The following is an 18,416-nucleotide window of genomic DNA, read 5'->3' on the forward strand; positions in this document are numbered from 1 at the left end:
ATGGCAGAATACTCTTAATGTACGGTGTTTAATAGAGCGTTTTATCCCACAATTTTGTGATTTCCTTTGTTGTTATACCTAAATGGCGGCGAGACAGATATACGGGTAGAAAGTAAAGTACACAATCTATATGACTATTCCGCAATTCACGCTGAAGTGCTTGGCAGACGGCACATCGAACCATTTTCGGACTATTTCGCTACCTTTCCACTCTTGAATAGCACGCGGGAAAAGTGTATACTTAAATCTTTCCGTGCCAGCTTTCATTCTCTTATTTTATTACAATGATCATTTTTCTGCGTGTAGGTAGCCCTCAATAAATCATTTTCACATTCGGAGGAGAAAGTTTTTGATTGAAATTTCGCGGAAGGATCATGTCGCAACGAAAAACGTCTTTGTTTTAATGATCGCCACTCCAGCTCGCGTGTCATACGCGTGACGCTCTCTCCCCTGTTTCAAGATAACACAAAACGAGCTGTAGTTCTTTGAACTTTTTCGATGTCCTCCTTCAATCTTCTCTTATAAGCTTCCCACACCGCGCAGCAGTACTCGACAAGGGGAGGGACAATCGCAGTGTATGCAGTCTCTTTAGCAGACCTGCTGTGTCTTCTGAAACTCCCTATCGTACACCCCTCAGATTCAGTGGTAAGGTGGTCTAGTGGATGGCCCGTCAAAAACTGAACAAAGATCAAGCGTCAAAACAGGAAGAAGGTGGTTTCAAATGGTTCAAAGAGTTCTGAGAACTATGAGACTTAACATCTGGGGTCTATTTTGCTTTTTCTCACAGTCCAGTGCACCTTCTTGCTGCTTTCATGTTTTATCTGTGTTCAGTTTTTGACGCGCTGTCCAGTGGGCCCTCTTAACGCTAAATCTGGGGGGGTGCGATGGGGATTTCCCTTGTGAGTGTCATACATGTTCAAAACAACCAGGAGTTTGACAAGGAATGGCTGTAGCTTCATCCAAACGGGCAACCAGCTCTTTTGGAGTGTCTGTCGGTATCTCGTACACTATCTCCCTAACAAATAGAAATCCAGTACTTTAAACATAGCTGCGCTACAGCATCGGTTCCACGTAAATCAGACTAAGAGCAGCCGACCAGTTGCAAAGGATAAAGTAATCTTTACCTAAGTTTCAATAGATATAAATCTATCTTCTTCAGAAGACGGCAGTATTATAACAACATGAAGTGATATGTCCTTATCGTTTAGGCAAACATCTGCATAGTTACATTAATCATATAAAATATAGCCCTGAAAACAGGGTTTGCCAGACAAATAAAATAGGTACATAGAAGTTGCAGAGTTTCCCAGACAAATAAAATAGGTACATAGAAGTTGCAGAGCGCTCTGCAACTTCTATGTACCTATTTTATTTGTCTGGCAAACCCTGTTTTCAGGGCTATATTTTATATGATTAATGTAACTATGCAGATGTTTGCCTAAACGATAAGGACATATCACTTCATGTTGTTATAATACTGCCGTCTTCTGAAGAAGATAGATTTATATCTATTGAAACCTAGGTAAAGATTACTTTATCCTTTGCAACTGGTCGGCTGCTCTTAGTCTGATTTAAATAGAAATCCATTGCATTGAGCTCCACCACACTTTGTCATTGACATCATCGGGAACATCTCTAGTACAATTACACGGCAGCTTGAACTCCGTCTCTCAACATCGTAAGTGTCGAAACCTTCACGGATGTGTCACGGTGAACCTGTGATATGTTTTGTCATATAAGAAACTGTGTTTCTTTTTATCTCCTCTAAACACTTCAAAATTCTGTACATGTAACTTTTTACACTTTACTTATATATATATATAACTGTAAGTCTCAAACTTGTTATCACTTTCGTTACACATTTTCTTCTGCCTTCTTAGAAGCCAATTTATTCTTAAATCTGACTGTAGGTCAATTATTTTCGACAATGCCACATTACGATGCATCAGCATCCATTACGATATGTCCAAAATCTTAGTGTCACTCGATGTTCCCTCCTACATCCTGAACGCTTTTGTCATTGCGCAGCATATTTGGGTACGGAGGCGAAGTTGATAATTGGCTGGTGGCCCGACTTAAGTTGTAGCTTTTGTCGACTGCAGTACCTGTGTGCATTATATTCTAAATGCTCTCACTTCACAGGTAACGAAACCTAGATACACACTTACAGGGACATAAACAAAAGAATGTCCTTACTAACAACACGTTAAATATTCACTACTTACCACGAAGAAATTTTTATTTACCAGTTTAGCCCATGTCTGTTTGGTACTATTGCCATAAGAGACTCTCATGTTTGGAAAGTAAAACGAAGGAGCTGTAGTTTACAGTACGGATTTGTCTTACAACGCTCCCTACCCAACTTTGGAAAAGACCCAAAGAACATAGTACTTCCTTCCAATCACTGACAAAGTATAACAACCTCGACCTCATTGCTTAACGCACAGGCAGTCGTTCCTTGTAAGGCTAATCCGTGGACGGAGGAAGAAAGGGAGAGGAACACTGGTTACATTAGTACAAGATGTGTAACTCGCTAAGCAATCTGACACAGCATTGGTCTCTCTACGGATGGCCGCGCGGAGTAGCCGCGCGGCCCCGGGCGCCTTGTCATGGTCCGCGTGGTTGCCCCCGTCGGGGGTTCGAGTCCTCCGTCGGGCATGGGTGTGGGTGTTGTTCTTAGCATAAGTTGTTTAAGTTACATTAAGTAATGCGTAAGCTTATGGACCGATGACCTCAGTAGTTTGGTTCCATAAGACCTTACCACAAATCTCCTAAATTTTCTCCACGCAGCGATGATGTCACCAGGCGCGAGGCGCCATATTGGAAACTACCGTCTCTAGCGACTTGTAACTGTCTTGTATTTCCGTTCGATGTCCCACTCGCGATGTCCGGCGCTTTGACTGATGTTTAACTCCGAAGATCCGCGAAAAATTAAGTCCTGTCAGAGACGACTTTGGATCCGGAGAACCAGGTGTGTGCAGTAAGTATTCTCTGTAAATGTGGCAGCACTTACAAACTATTCGCACCGTCACCGAGTTCTGTGGGGATCACAGGGATCGCATAAAACAAAAAGCATATATGCTAGTGATACGCCACAGTACACAATTTAAGGGGAAGAGGATTTTGGTCCAGGTGACTAAGTATTGCGATTCTATAAAAGAGGGAACTGAGATTTGATTATGGCGCAGTAGCTTCAGCAGAGAACAGAGTTATACTGTTAGATCAACGGTTTCCAGCGTGGGGGTAACTATCCCCTAGGGAGTAAAATGAAGTTTTCTTATGTGTAAAAAGAAGTAACGAAGTAAATTATTTTTAAAAGATCATCGCTACCATCACTATTACGTAATACTGATTATATAATATTACTTATAATCCGTCTTGATTGCATTCACATGACTGGTTTCGGTTCCTCTAGAACCATCTTCAGATCTGAAACGATAATGATACCAATTTGCTATTTCCCAAATGCAAACCTTTTTCATCCTATCCAGTCAACATCAAATGTACCAGAACATACCTGCAATTTCGGTTACAGGAGTAGCTCATCACCGGCCCGTGTGGCCGAGTGGTTCTAGGCGCTTCAGTCTGGAACCGCGCGACCGCTACGGTCCCAGGTTCGAATCCTGCCTCGGGCATGGATGTGTGTGATGTTCAAAAATGGTTCAAATGGATCTGAGCACTATGGGACTTAACAGCTGTGGTCATCAGTCCCCTAGAACTTAGAACTACTTAAACCTAACTAACCTAAGGACATCACACACATCCATGCCCGAGGCAGGATTCGAACCTGCGACCGTAGCAGTCGCGCGGTTCCGGACTGCGCGCCTAGAACCGCGAGACCACCGCTGTGTGTGATATCCTTAGGTTAGTTAGGTTTAAGTAGTTCTAAGTTCTAGGGGACTGATGACCTCAGATGTTAAGTCCCATAGTGCTCAGAGCCATTTGAACCATTTTTGAGTAACCCGTCCACACACAGCAACCTTCACATGCTGCGTCACATAAAATTGGTTGGCAGAATGCACGTCATTTGTATTAATTATAAAACTATTACCGACAGGTGGCGTCTGGTACATTTGTTACATTACATATGGACATACTATATTAAGTAGATTTTTCTAATTTACTTTTACCTCTAAAAATACTTAATTACAATCTGTAGGCGTCAAGTTTAAAATCTCTACTTTTCAAAATTAAAATACACAGTAAAATTATCATTTTTGTACGATCTAAAAGCAAAGGGCGATTTCTATATCCATGGCGCTGGTGTAGACTTGTTTTCCTCCATGGTCTGCTTCCGTGGTTCCCGTCATTTCGGTGTTGTGCCGCGAGCCGATCAGTCGTCTGATACCCATCGCCGTGGGTAAGAGGTACGTGCAGGATGTCCCCGTCAACGACGTTAGGCGCTGCATGCACCTTCCAACTTTTTCACCATGCACCATCTCTCATCCATCGACTTGCACTTCTATACGCAACAGTGATCATCTCAGTAAGTCGTCATAAATACTAAAATAGGCGTTATGATTGAACTCGCTTTGCTCGTCGAGGGTTAAATCCGGATCTTTCTTTTTGTGGGTGTATATTTCAGTTTCTTCCAAAATGTTAAGAAACCGCCCCTTATGAGCACTATGCAGGATGTCTAAATTTTGTTCAGTGTTCGTGACTGAGTGCTTTAAGGTAGCCATATGCGCCCCAAACGCTGTTTTGTTTTGAGAGTAGGTGTGCTCCCTGAATAGTTCCTACCAGTTTGCCCTATATATTGTTTACAGCTGTCATTACACCTGAATCCTGAAATTTATTCCTGCTATTACATATTTTGTAAATAGTATCATTATCGTTTCAGATCTGAAGATGGTTCTAGAGTATCTGAAACCGGTCATGTGAATAAACATTTTTGCAATCAAGACGGATTATAAGTAACATTGTATAACCACTGATTGCGGTATCCCATCAGACATTATGTCTGTCTTTGCAAACTGATTATATAAGTTAACAATAATCACTTTTTTTCAAATACAGTAGAGTCTCTATATTCTGATTCTCGGAATTACGAGTCTCGAAAAAAAAATTAAAAAAACTTCAATACAGCCTATGGAACCTCGATGCGTTTCCCCCAGCCACTAATGGCACAAGACCTGTTCAACGACACCACACATATGCTCTCCCGGTTTTTAATTGTTTACATAAGCATAATTTTGTTGAAAATGGTGTCTTAGGTTTATCATTATCAGTAAAACACAGTGTTGATTATTTTGCCTGTACACCTAAAATGATTACTGCAACAAACAAAAGCAAATTAGTGCCTCTAAATGTTAAGTTAGAAGCACTGAAACGGCTCGATAAAGGAGGATTGCTTTCGAATATAGGCACGACGAAGTTACTGTTGGTGACTGAGCAAGCAACCGACTGAAACTGAGACACTTTTCTTCAATTAAATGCTCTGAAGAGTCTCTCAACCGAAAAATTACGAAGAAGTCGGAGTTTGAAGAAGAAGAAAAGAAGCTAGAGAGGCATTCTTCATGTGGTTTACTCTTATAAATATGACTTTAAAGTTCGAGGTGGTCCCGTTCCCGTTGACCTCGAATCATCGAGACTTTACTGTGTCAGCATTAACGCTTGACAGTGTGGTGGAGGTTACAGCTAGTGAAACGAATGTATGAACAACATCTCCACCTATGACAGCAAAATTGAGACATATGCATTAGATATGTTTAAATGTGTCATGAAAATGTCTTATCAGAGTTGAACGTAGTTCCAGCAACAGACCAGAAATTGCTTCATTGTTCACCTGGGAACAATAACTAAACTAACTGACAGCTGAGCGCAACAATAACTATGTAATGGCTAGTGCGTTACTTAGGACCTATTCATTATTATCATTATTATTATTATTATTATTATTAGTAGAAGTAGTAGTAGTATTTGTTGTTGTTGTTGTGGCAGTGATCAGACACAAAGCAATGGCGGCCTGAAGTCTTCTAGTTTGTGCCAGTTCATAGGTAAGGAGTCTAACAATCAAATGATTAACAAACAGTAGGGGTAAGTACAGTGAACACATTTCAACTTGGTTGATCTTAAATGGAGGTGCAGCATGTGGGTGAAGAGGAAGCATGTTTTGTAACAAGTGTCTGTCCTCAATGTGGGTAGTTATCTTTCTTTCCTGAGAAGGAGTTGTAGGTAGCATTATCGATGCACGGAGGACTGCTTCATCATTCAATAAAAAAAAAGGTTGTTAGAAACAACCAGTACCGATTGCCCCATTGGCTCATTAGTTCGTGGTTTAATGAAAACCCACAACAACTTAATGTCATTTATCTTCCGTCATTTTAAAAATGAAAGTGTCAAAGAAAATTATTGTTCATTATAAAGTTTAGTTAAGACCTAATTTTAATAATGGTGTGGGAGGGGGTGGTGGGGGTTGATGGGGGTACTGACTAATATCTGATCGTGCTCAGAGGCAATGGTCTCCGAAAGATTGGGAACCACTGTGTTAGAAGGACATGGGGTCGAGTTTGGGTATCAAACGGAAACTCAAGGAAGCGCTTGATAGTGACTGGGCGGTGGAAGCAGTATTTTCCAATATTGCTCCCGACTTTTGCACCTACTGACCTCATCGAACCTGTTTGGGGTCGGTGCTGTGAAAGATTGCTTAACTCACCCTCCCCCGAAATGCGTAGCTGTCGCGCGTTTCCAGACTGAGGCGCCTAGAACCGCTCGACCACCAACGGCCGGCTTGACCTGGATGGCCAGACTGTAGGAAATCGACGACTGATAATTCCAACGTTCCCAAAATGCCTCTGCAGCAGCCACTTCACTAGCTGTACAAAATGCGGAGGAGCGCCTTCTTGCATAAAAATGATCCTACCCACACATTCTCGCTGTTGAAGTGTTGGAATGACGTTGGTGCGCAAAATACTCTCCTAGCATTTACCAGTGACGGTACAGGTAACAGGACCCGCATCTCCTCGAAAAAATACGGTCCTACGATAAACATGCCGTCAAGCCGCCCCACACAGTTATCTTTGCAGTATAAAATGGTACCGGTTGATGTGCGTGAGGATTTTTTATAGCCCATATTCTGCATATCGACATGTCGTTGGACATGGAAATGAATTGGCCATTTATTGTCCATTTCCACGCGAGCAAGAAATTCCAGAACGAACGTTTCTCTTGCTGGCAGCTCAGCAGGAAGCAGCTCCTTAACATAGATGATTTAGCGTAGATAAAAATGTTTCATAGAACGTACAACGTTAGGACTATTATCCATGCAGCGCATGTTTGCACACCACCGATTGGCCGCTTCTGCAGTGTTGTGGCCACGTCTTCACAGACGTCAGACCAACTGTTTACCTCCTTCTGCCACACTGCATTTCAAAACAACCTGTCTTATCGAATATTGTAATAATTTTCTCCAGACCCTTAGCAGATACCGTACCAATGTATTTTTTCTTGCCATTGAGCGTCCCGAACTTCTGCATTGCTGCTGGCACACAGTCACAGTTCTTGTAAAACTGCCTAACCAGCAGCGCTTTCTTTCATGAAGACAGCCATATTGAGCATCTCGGACGCAAATTAAGGGACAACTGCGTGCCGCGCGTCTGTAGGTGTACATATTCTGATGTTTACAGCGCCATCCATTGGTCTAATTTTCGTAATTTCTTTCCACTACGTTTGTCCCCGCGTCAGTAATTGCTGTTTAAATTTTGACGTCATTTTGAGCAGTGGTTCTCTTTCTACAGCGTTTTTAAACTGTAACTTTAATTATGGGCACTCTTTATATAAGGAGCACTCAAATGAAAAGGAGACATATGGAAAAGAAGAAAGTAAACTGTTTATTATTTCCAAAGTAATCGCCATAACTGTTAACACATTTATCTCCCTGTAAGACAAGACGGGCAATTCCTTCATAGAAAAGTGTTTGCGGTTGCCTTCGGAATCATGATTGTACGCAGACTTTGTCCGAAGTAAATCTACGGTCACGTATATGAACCCGACACTGCTTCGCAATTGCTAAATAAGTATGGGTATTGGATATACATGCTAACCTCCTTCTCCTCCTTTATATTCTCCTCCCCCATCTCACTATCTTCTCGTTCCCAGTCTCTCTGATCATCTTCTCCTTCACTGTCTTCCTCAGTCACCACTTCGCCTATCTCCTCTTCCCCCTTCTCTCTGACCTTAACCGTTGTTTATTGTTATTGCCAATTCCGATTCCGTAGTTGTATTCTAAACATAAGACAGTAAGCCACAAACACAACTATCCCGTTTCCTGTGAAAACAGACTGCGAGGAGGAAAACAAAACAGCACACTGTTCTGATAACAGTTGTTGTTTAAAATGTATATAACGAGAAAGAATACGTATGGGAAAAACAATTTGTCGAATAGTTTAAGGATCCTACTATCATAGTTCAAACAGACAACAAGGAATAAAAACAAAACGCACATTTTCACAGCGGAGCACAGTATAGCATTTCCTTCCTTCCAGTCGGTTTTAACAGAAAAGCACAGTGTAGTATTTTCTTCCTTAAGTCGGTTTTAACAGAAAGCCTGTAAGTTGTTGTTTAACAAAATGTAAACCCTATGTCTGTCTGAACATTTATCAGAGTGTCGAATAAAAATTTGAAGTCAGTTGGTCAAGAACTTTTCGACATTTTGTTCTAACAACGTTTCCCATTTATATATTACATATATTAAATAAATATGTAGAACATGGCTGTCCAGATGTTCATTAGAAGTAAATCGATCAAGTACTTTTCGAAATTTTCAGTAACAACGTTTCCCCTTTCTACATTAACTAAATATTTCTACAGTACAAACATTAAAAAATACATATGTTCATCTGAAAGTTCATTAGAGTATCGTGTAAAAATTTGAAGTAAATCGATCAACGTTTCGAGATTTTTGATACCGACGTTTCCCCTTTATGTATTAGATATATATTCATTCTATTCATAAATTAAAGAAACGTAGCCCATGTCTGCCTGAATGTTATTTAGAGTATCATGTAAAAATCTGAAGTAAATCAGTCAACGGATTGTCGAGATTTTTGGCAAAAATGCTTCACTTTCATACATTACATTAGCCTAAGTCTCTCAAAATGTTAATTACACTACTGTATAAAAATCTGACTTAAATCGATCAAGAAATTTTCAAGATGATTGGTAACAATGCTTTCCCTTTATATATTACACATACATTTATATGTTACATATATTAAAAATATATAGCCTGTGGTAATCGAAATATTCAATTGAGTGTCATATAAAAATTTGAAGTAAATCGATGACAAACTTTAGAGATTTTTTGTAAAAAAGTTTCCTCTTTATGTACTACATATGTATTTATATATTATACATATTAAAAGTGTGTAGTGTACGTCTGTCTGGTTGTTCATTAGAGTACTGTGTAAAAATTGGAAGTAAATCGGTTAAGAAGTTTTCAATACTTTCTGTAACAACGTTTCTATGTATTACATAGATATTTACATATTAAGGAACATATAGGCCACGCCTCTCCATATGTTCATTAGAGTATCACGTAAAAATGTGAAGCAATTCAGTAGAGAAATTTTGAGATTTTTGGTAAAAACGTTTCCCTTTATGTATTATAATTGTATATTATATATATTAAAACATATAGCCGCTGTCTGAATGTTCATTAGACTACCGTTTAAAAAATTGAAGGAAATCGGTGAAGATCTCTTCAAGATTTTCGGTGACAGTATTTCCCACTTATATACATTACATATGTATTTTATACACTAACAAGTATATAACCTCTGTCTGTTCGAATGTTCATGAGTATTGTGCAAAAATCCTAACGGATACGTTCGTCGTATGTCCCACAATTGACTGCTAGGATTATTTCACGCAGTGTTGCTTCTCTGTTAGCACTGACAACCCTATGTGAACGCCGCTACTCTCGGTCAGTAACTAAAGGCCATCGGCCAAGGCGTTGTCCATGGTAAGAGGTAAAGCCTGAAATCTGGTATTCTCGGCACACTCTCGACATTGTGGATCTCGATGTATTGATTTCCGAAATGAAATGTCACATGCATCTAGCTCGAACTACCATTCGGCATTCACAGTCTGTCAAACCCCAGCCTGCGGCCATAGCCACGTCAGAAGGCTTTTCACACGAATCACCTAAGTACAAAGACAGCTTCGCTAACGCACTTACATTTTATACCTTGTGCACATGACACTATCATCATGTGTATATGTGCTTATCGCTATCCATTGACTTTTGTTACCTGTGTGTGTATTTAAAAAATTTCGTAGCCTATGTCTGGCCTAACGCTTTTTGAGTATTATATGAAAACATGAAATAAATCAGTGAAGAATTTTCCGGTATTTGGGTGCCAGGTGTGTATGTATGTTCCACGTCTACTACTAAACTACTGGATAGACTTCAACCAACTATGGTAGACATCCTACTTACTATTCGAAAAGAAGTGCTGTGCAGGTAAATTCATCTAGCTCCCATAGGACTGGGGTCGGCGTGATTAATTTCTGGTAATACTTCATATCCAGGCTGCCCTGCAGGACTAGTGTGTTGTGCGAGCAGTATTGAAAAGCATCCATGAGGTACACATAAAAATTTGGATGCCTGAAGAGCAAATATAAGGAAGGAGATGGATAGTGAGAGGGAGGATGAGAAGGACAGAGAAAGAGGCAAAGGTGATTGCCAGAGAAAGGGGGAGAAGGAGATGGACAGTTAGAGACGAGAGGGTGAAATGTACAGAGATATAGGATGAAGAAGGAGATTTACACAGGGCAAGGAGGACATGAACAGAAAAGGTGAGGAGAAGATGGATGGACAGACATCAGTAAATGGTCATGACATCCTATGAAAGAGGAGGATTACTACTTGCAACACCAGAGCGTAGTCCTACAACTTGTATCATAAGGAGGTAGAGCCACCAAGTAGAGATGTACGAAGAGATAGGTAGGAGATCGACAGAAATAGGAGGAGATGGACAGAGAAAAGAGGAGGAGGAGATGGAGGGAGAGATAGGGGAAGAAGGAGGTGGAAAGAGAGAGGGAGGAGGAGAGGCACAGAGAGAGGGGCCAGGAGGAGATGTATGCTATAAACGTGTGGTACACTTAACGTGTATGCAGGCAAAGCCGCAGGTAAAAAGCTAGTATACATGTATTAATGATGTGTTATAGTACAGTCGTGAGAAGAAAAAGATAAGAGCTTTGATTAAATTGCTGAACATTAAATTTATACATACCTGTGGAAGTGGCTTCCGCTCTCTTTCTAGATGCAGTCCCGTCAGCTCTATCACACCAGGCAGTCTCGGTCGTGGATAGTTCATGCTGAAGTGATTGTTTACAAGAAGGAGGCTGAAGTTTCTCTCAAAATCACGTATAGGGGGGAGATCATCGCCGAAATGCTTTTTAAGTACCTCTTCTTGATCTGATATCATTTTATAATTCCATATGTAATGGAAGCGTGCTGTTACGTACGCATTATACAGCCTCTCCCAGAAGGACATGTGGTCCGAGTATCCGACCATTATATCAGGGGAGCAGGAGGGGTTGTTGGGATTTCCCAGCGCTGCTAGTGCCGGGCTGGGAGCGCCCAGAGAGACGAAGCCAACCGTCGGAGGGGATCCCAGCTTGTGCACCAAGCCGTAGTAGCAGTGATGCATGAACCTCTCTAGGATAACCACGTCGAAAGACATCTGGGACCTGCAAACAAAATTAAGATAGCGGACTTTTTCAAATGCCCTCTTGATTATGAAACTTTAAAAAATCACGGATATCCTCACATAGATGCTTACTTACTGAATTAAATCCTTCATCTGTTGGGATCCTAGCTGCATTTCACATATATCTTTTCTTGTCAGAGCGCAGATGCTCAGTAGTTCAATAGGACTTACATCTGAGGTTGAGGTAAAGTCGAATGAGGCTTTCCAGTAATCATACGACATTGACAGGTCAATTTCAGTATAATTATGGATATTTTCCTGCAGGAAAGAAAAGACTTTTTTGATATAATAGCCAGTAACAGTAATCTGAAAGTTGTACAGAATGTGCTTCCATTTGCTTGTTATAGTACTGTTCATGCTTGATTCGCACTCTTTAGATCTTTATAGTAAAACTGTCAGATGTAAACACATTTCTTCCACAAATTGCTATAAACGTGGATCAGCAACATTCGTTTATGTATCAAGTTAAGAACTGGTAAGATATCAATAAACCATACCGAAAATATGTTCTGAACTTCAATTAACAGCCAAACACTAATTTAAAGGACGTAGCTTGCAGAACACTTGTAAAAGACATAAAATCGGTTTTGGTTAGACAGAATATCCTAAATCGCCTCTGTAGCCGAAAGATAGGTGTTTTATGTAGAACGTCGCAACGTCGCAACACTAAAAATTCTGCACAATATAATGCAGACATCCTATGAAAGAGGAGTATTAATACTTGTAACATCAGAGCGCATCCTACAAGCTGTATCATCAACGAGGTAGAGCCACCAAGCAGAGAAACACCAGTTGATGTTAACCTCGTCAATACCCATGTCATACACCTACGCTCATTCTTCGTAGAGAACAGCTACAGAGAAAAATCAGTTGCACGAAATCCAGCAACTAAGAAGATAAACACTGAAGTGACAAAAATCATGGAATATTCACTTTCGTGAGCACTTGCTCAACAAAAATGGCAAGAATTCATACAAGTTCTCCAGAACATCTCAAAACAGAGAAACACACATTTCCTCCGTCATCTATGCTTGACATACGAATTTTACATATAGTGGAAAGTGCTACTAAATGAATATTTTCGAAGAATTTGAAAAATATAAACATTCTCACGTAAATTCAAAACACGACTATTTTCATTGCATAGTATCTCATATAAAACATGAAAATTAGTCAATTATTAGAACTACATGTCATGTTCTTTCATATATATATATATATATATATATATATATATATATATATATATATATATATATATATAGGGTGAGTCACCTAACATTTCCGCTGGATATATTTCGTAAAAATCAAATACTGACGAATCGATTCCACAGACCGAACGTGAGGAGAGGGGCTAGTGTAATTGGTTAATACAAACCATAAAAAAATGCACGGAAGTATGTTTTTTAACACAAACCTACGTTTTTTTAAATGGAACCCCATTAGTTTTGTTAGTACATCTGAACATATAAACAAATATGTAATCAGTGCCGTTTGTTGCATTGTAAAATGTTAATTACATCCGGAGATATTGTAACCTAAAGTTGACGCTTGAGTACCACTCCTCCGCTGTTCGATCGTGTATATCGGAGATCACCGAATTACGTAAGGATCCAAAGGGAATGGTGATGGACCTTAGGTACAGAAGAGACTGGAACAGCACATTACGTCCACATGCTAACACCTTTTTATTGGTCTTTTTCACTGACACACATGTACATTACCACGAGGGGTGAGGTACACGTACACACGTGGTTTCCGTTTTTAATTACGGAGTGAAATAGAGTGTGTCCCGACATGTCAGGCCAATAGATGTTCAATGTGGTGGCCATCATTTGCTGCACACAATTGCAATCTCTGGCGTAGTGAATGTCGTACACGCCGCAGTACATCTGGTGTAATGTCGCCGCAGGCTGCCACAATACGTTGTTTCATATCCTCTGGGGTTGTAGGCACATCACGGTACACATTCTCCTTTAACGCACCCAACAGAAAGAAGTCCAGAGGTGTAAGATCAGGAGAACGGGCTGGCCAATTTATGCGTCCTCCACGTCCTATGAAACGCCCGTCGAACATCCTGTCAAGGGTCAGCCTAGTGTTAACTGCGGAATGTGCAGGTGCACCATCATGCTGATACCTCATACGTCTACGCGTTTCCAGTGGAACATTTTCGAGCAACGTTGGCAGATCATTCTGTAGAAACCCGATGTATGTTGCAGCTGTTTGGGCCCCTGCAATGAAGTGAGGACCAATGAGGTGGTCGCCAATGATTCCGCACCATACATTTACAGTCCACGATCGCTGTCGCTCTACCTGTCTGAGCCAGCGAGGATTGTCCACGGACCAGTAATGCATGTTCCGTAGATTCACTGCCCCATGGTTTGTGAAACCCGCTTCATCGGTAAACAGGTATAACTGCAACGCATTCTCCGTTAGTGCCCATTGACAGAATTGCACTCGATGATTAAAGTCATCACAATGTACTTGCTGATGTAGCGACACATGAAACGGGTGAAAGCGGTGACGATGCAGTATGCGCATGACACTACTTTGACTCAGTCCACCGGCTCTCGCAATGTCCCGTGTACTTATGTGTGGGTTCATGGCAACAGCAGCTAACACACCAACTGCACCCGCTTCTCCTGTGACGGGCCTGTTACGGACCCGTTTGCGTGCTACGACCATACCTGTTGCATACAGTTGGCGGTTGATGTTTTGCAATGTGCGGCACGTTGGATGCTCTCTGTCCGGGTACCGTTCTGCATACACCCTGCAGGCTTCAGCTGCATTTCGTCGACACTCGCCATAGATGAGTATCATCTCCGCCTTTTCAGAGTTCGAATACACCATGGTCACAGTTCCTACAACACTACACTATCACAGACGTCTGGTAACACGGTGTACTACAGTTAGTCTGCGGGCGGAGACGAATGCAGAATAACAATAGCAGCAAGCGCTACATGCGGACACTGCGACAGCTAGACCAAACCACAACAGTGCACTACAGCCACACTCGTAAACACGGTCGTCATCGTAAACATGTCCATGCAGACGCTGCTTGCCGAGCGTGGCCCGTGTTTGTTACAACACGCAACTGAACGTCGGAGGTTTCAAGCGTCAACTTTAGGTTACAATATCTCCGGATATAATTAACATTTTACAATGCAACAAACGGCACTGATTGCGTATTGTTTATGTGTTCAGATGTGCTAACAAAACTAACGGGGTTCCATTTGAAAAAACGTAGGTTTGTGTTAAAAAACATACTTCCATGCATTTTTGTATGGTTTGTATTAAACAATTACACTAGCCCCTCTCCTCACATTCAGTCTGTGGAATCGGTTGGTCAGTATTTGATGTGGTTTACGAAATATATCCAGCGGTAACGTTAGGTGACTCACCCTGTTTGTATAACTTAGTTATATTTACTGCTAGCACAATACTCGTAGATACGTAAATGTCATTCAGATACTGTAAATTGTCAATCAGTATTTAAAATAATCACATACAGTATGTATATTTCTGGACATACCATGGAATTATGACATCTGCAAAACCAAAACAAAGTATGTTTCTGTAATATACTTTTCATACATCACGTAAATATACAGCCGAAGTCTAAGGATTTATATCATCCCTAATTTTGATGGCTTCTGAAGATGACATATTAATTTGTAGAAACCGGTAAAATATAACAAAATTTATTTGCAACAGATGCCTGAATTTTATCCTGGGAAGAAAGTACCTCCTAATATCCTGTTGGACCTCCTCCTGCCCGCAGCAGCTCGATGTGACATGGTTACAACAGGTCATTCGAAGTCCACTGCAGGAATATTGAGCCACGCTGCCATAATTGCGAAAATGTTGCCGGTACAGGATTTTGTGAGCGAATTGACCTCTGATTATGTCCCATAAATATTCGACGGGTTTCGTATCAGGCGATCAGGCTGGAAAAATCAATCGCTCGAACTATCTAGAATGTTCTTCAAACCAATCGCGAATAATTGTCCCTGTGACGGAGCGCATTGTCGTTCATAAAAGCTCCAAACGTTGTTTGGCAACATGAAGTCCATGAATGGCTGCAAATAGCCTCCAAGAATCCGAACCTAGGTACTTCCAATGATCGGTTTAGTTGAACCAGAGGACCCAGTCCATTCCATGTAAACGATGCCAACAACAGACGGATGCCAACAACAGGCAGATTAAAATTGTGTGCCGGACCAAGACTCGTACTCGGGACCTTTGCCTTTCGCGGGCAAGTGCTCTACCAACTGAGCTACCCAAGCACTTTACAGAAGCTCTTCTGAGAACCTTGCAGAGCTAGCGTTCCTAAAAGAAAGGATATTGCGGAGACATGGCTTAGCCACAGCCTGGGGGATGTTTCCAGAATGAGATTTTTACTCTGCAGCGGAGTGTGCCCTGATATGAAACTTCCTGGCAGATTAAAACTGTCTCCGCAATATCCTTTTCTCAGGTATGCTAGTTCTGCAAGGTTCGCAGGAGAGCTTCTGTAAAGTTTGGAAGGTAGGAGACGAGGTACTGGCAGAAGCAAAGCTGAGAGGACGGGGCGTGAGTCGTGCTTGAGTAGCTCAGTTGGTAGAGCACTTTCCCGCAAAAGGCAAAGGTTCCGAGTTCAAGTCTCGGTCCGGCACACAGTTTTAATCTGCCAGGAAGTTATATATCAGCGCACACTCCGCTGCAGAGTGAAAATCTCGTTCTGGATCATTATGGAACAACCACCAGCTTGTACAGTGCCTTGTTGACATCTTGGGTGCATGGCTTCATATGATCTGCACCACACTCGAACCCTGTCATCGTCTCATACCAACTGTAATGGGACTCTTGTCACCAGGTCACAGTTTCCCAGTCACCTATCGTCCAACTGATATGGTCACAAGCACAGGAGAGGAGCAGCAGACGATGTGCAATTACAAAAGGCACTCGCATTGGTTGTCTGCTTCCGTAACCCATTAATACCACATTTCGCCACACTGTCCTAAAGAATATGTTCGTCGCACGTTTCACATTGATTTCTGCTGTTATTTCACGCAGTCTGTTAGTTTTCCAGAACTGACAACCCTATGCAAACACCGCAGCACACGGTCGTTAAGTGAAGACCATCGGCCACTGCGCTGTCCAAGTTGAGAGGTAATGCCTGAAATTCGTTATGCTGGACACACTCTTGACCCTGTGTATCTCGGAATACTGAATTCCCCAACTATTTCGGAAATGGAACGCCCACGCGTCTAGCTCCAACCACCATTCCGCGTTCAAAGTCTGTTAGTTGCCGTCGTGCGGCCATAACCACGTCGGAAACCTTTTCACGTGAACCACCCGAGTACAAATGACAGCTCCGCCAGACCACTGTCCTTTTATACCTTGTGAAAGTGATACAACCGCCACCTGTATACATGCGATTCGCTATCCCACGATTTTTGCCACCACAGTGTGCAATGTAATATGCTAACAATATACGAGCAAAATGAGATTTTCACTCTGCAGCGGAGTGTGCGCTGATATGAAACTTCCTGGCAGATTAAAACTGTGTGCCTGACCGAGACTCGAACTCGGGACCTTTGCCTTTCGCGGGCAAGTGCTCTACCAACTGAGCTACCGAAGCACGACTCACGGCCGGTACTCACGGCTTTACGAGATACTGGCAGAAGGAAAGCTGTGAGTACCGGGCGTGAGTCGTGCTTCGGTAGCTCAGTTGGTAGAGCACTTGCCCGCGAAAGGCAAAGGTCCCGAGTTCGAGTCTCGGTCGGGCACACAGTTTTAATCTGCCAGGAAGTTTAATATACGAGCAATGTTGAAACTTAAAATAGCTGCAAGGACTGGAAAAAATATGGGCAATTAACCATAACCCATTGATCAGTTCAGTGGCACGAGAGCAGGGTTAGCCTCGCGGTGTGGGCACGCAGTTAGTGGCGTCATGTCACGGATTGCGCGGCCGCTCCCGCAGGAGGTTAGATTCCTATCTTGGGCATGGGTATGTCTCTTTGTTCTTAGCATAATTTAGTTTAAGTAGTGTGTAACTCTAGGGACCGATGACCTCAGCAGTTTGATCCCTTAGGAATTCAAACAGGGCTATCCAGCAAAAGATTCCCACGAACAGCAGACTACATAGCCCTCGTCAACGTATACTCGCTGCAACATAGAGGATATGATACGTCATTGCGTAAAATGTTGTGAGAAGCCTGAAATTTGGCAATAGACGCGACAAAATTTGCAATCTTAACGCTTACCTCGCCGTCCACGTACAGCTAAGAAGAGATTCTATTCCTGCACAAGTCCTTTTATTCAATAATGAAACACAACGTATCTCTCTGCCTCCTAGCCATCAGTATCAACTACTCACTTAACAAGAAAATCGAAATTAGTCTTGATTACTGGTATTACCTGGAAGTGGAGCACAAAAATTGCTACATTGCACGAAATACAAATATAATTTCTCCCGATTTTTGACCGTTGAAGGGCAAGGCAGGGTAACGTGGCCCGGATGGTAAAAGTAGCCATTGCATGTTTTTTGCTCTGAATAGTGCTTCTGCCTACCGAGAGGTGGTCAAAATAGTTCCAATGTACACCATCATTTTTGTCAGTGAGTTTGACACAGGAAGTTTGTTCCGCTATATTTTAGTAAAAACTTTTCTGATTGTCAGCCGTCTAATGTGATGTAAGGAAGGTATTCTAGTCTTGTTGCTT

At 41.8% G+C, this 18,416-nt stretch overlaps 1 protein-coding gene across 1 annotated transcript in view; it reads right to left on the reverse strand.

Moving 5' to 3' along the window:
- Positions 1–11,687, reverse strand: part of LOC124623030 (UDP-glucosyltransferase 2-like) — a 31,719-nt gene extending 20,032 nt beyond the window's left edge. The window contains exon 1 of the mRNA XM_047148822.1: positions 11,235–11,687. Within this exon, the coding sequence (XP_047004778.1) occupies positions 11,235–11,687 (453 nt within the window). The remainder of the gene's footprint in view (positions 1–11,234) is intronic.
- Positions 11,688–18,416: the final 6,729 nt, after the last annotated feature.

The sequence above is a fragment of the Schistocerca americana genome, chromosome 7, assembly GCF_021461395.2.
Source record: "Schistocerca americana isolate TAMUIC-IGC-003095 chromosome 7, iqSchAmer2.1, whole genome shotgun sequence".
Taxonomy (NCBI): Eukaryota; Metazoa; Arthropoda; class Insecta; order Orthoptera; family Acrididae; genus Schistocerca; species Schistocerca americana.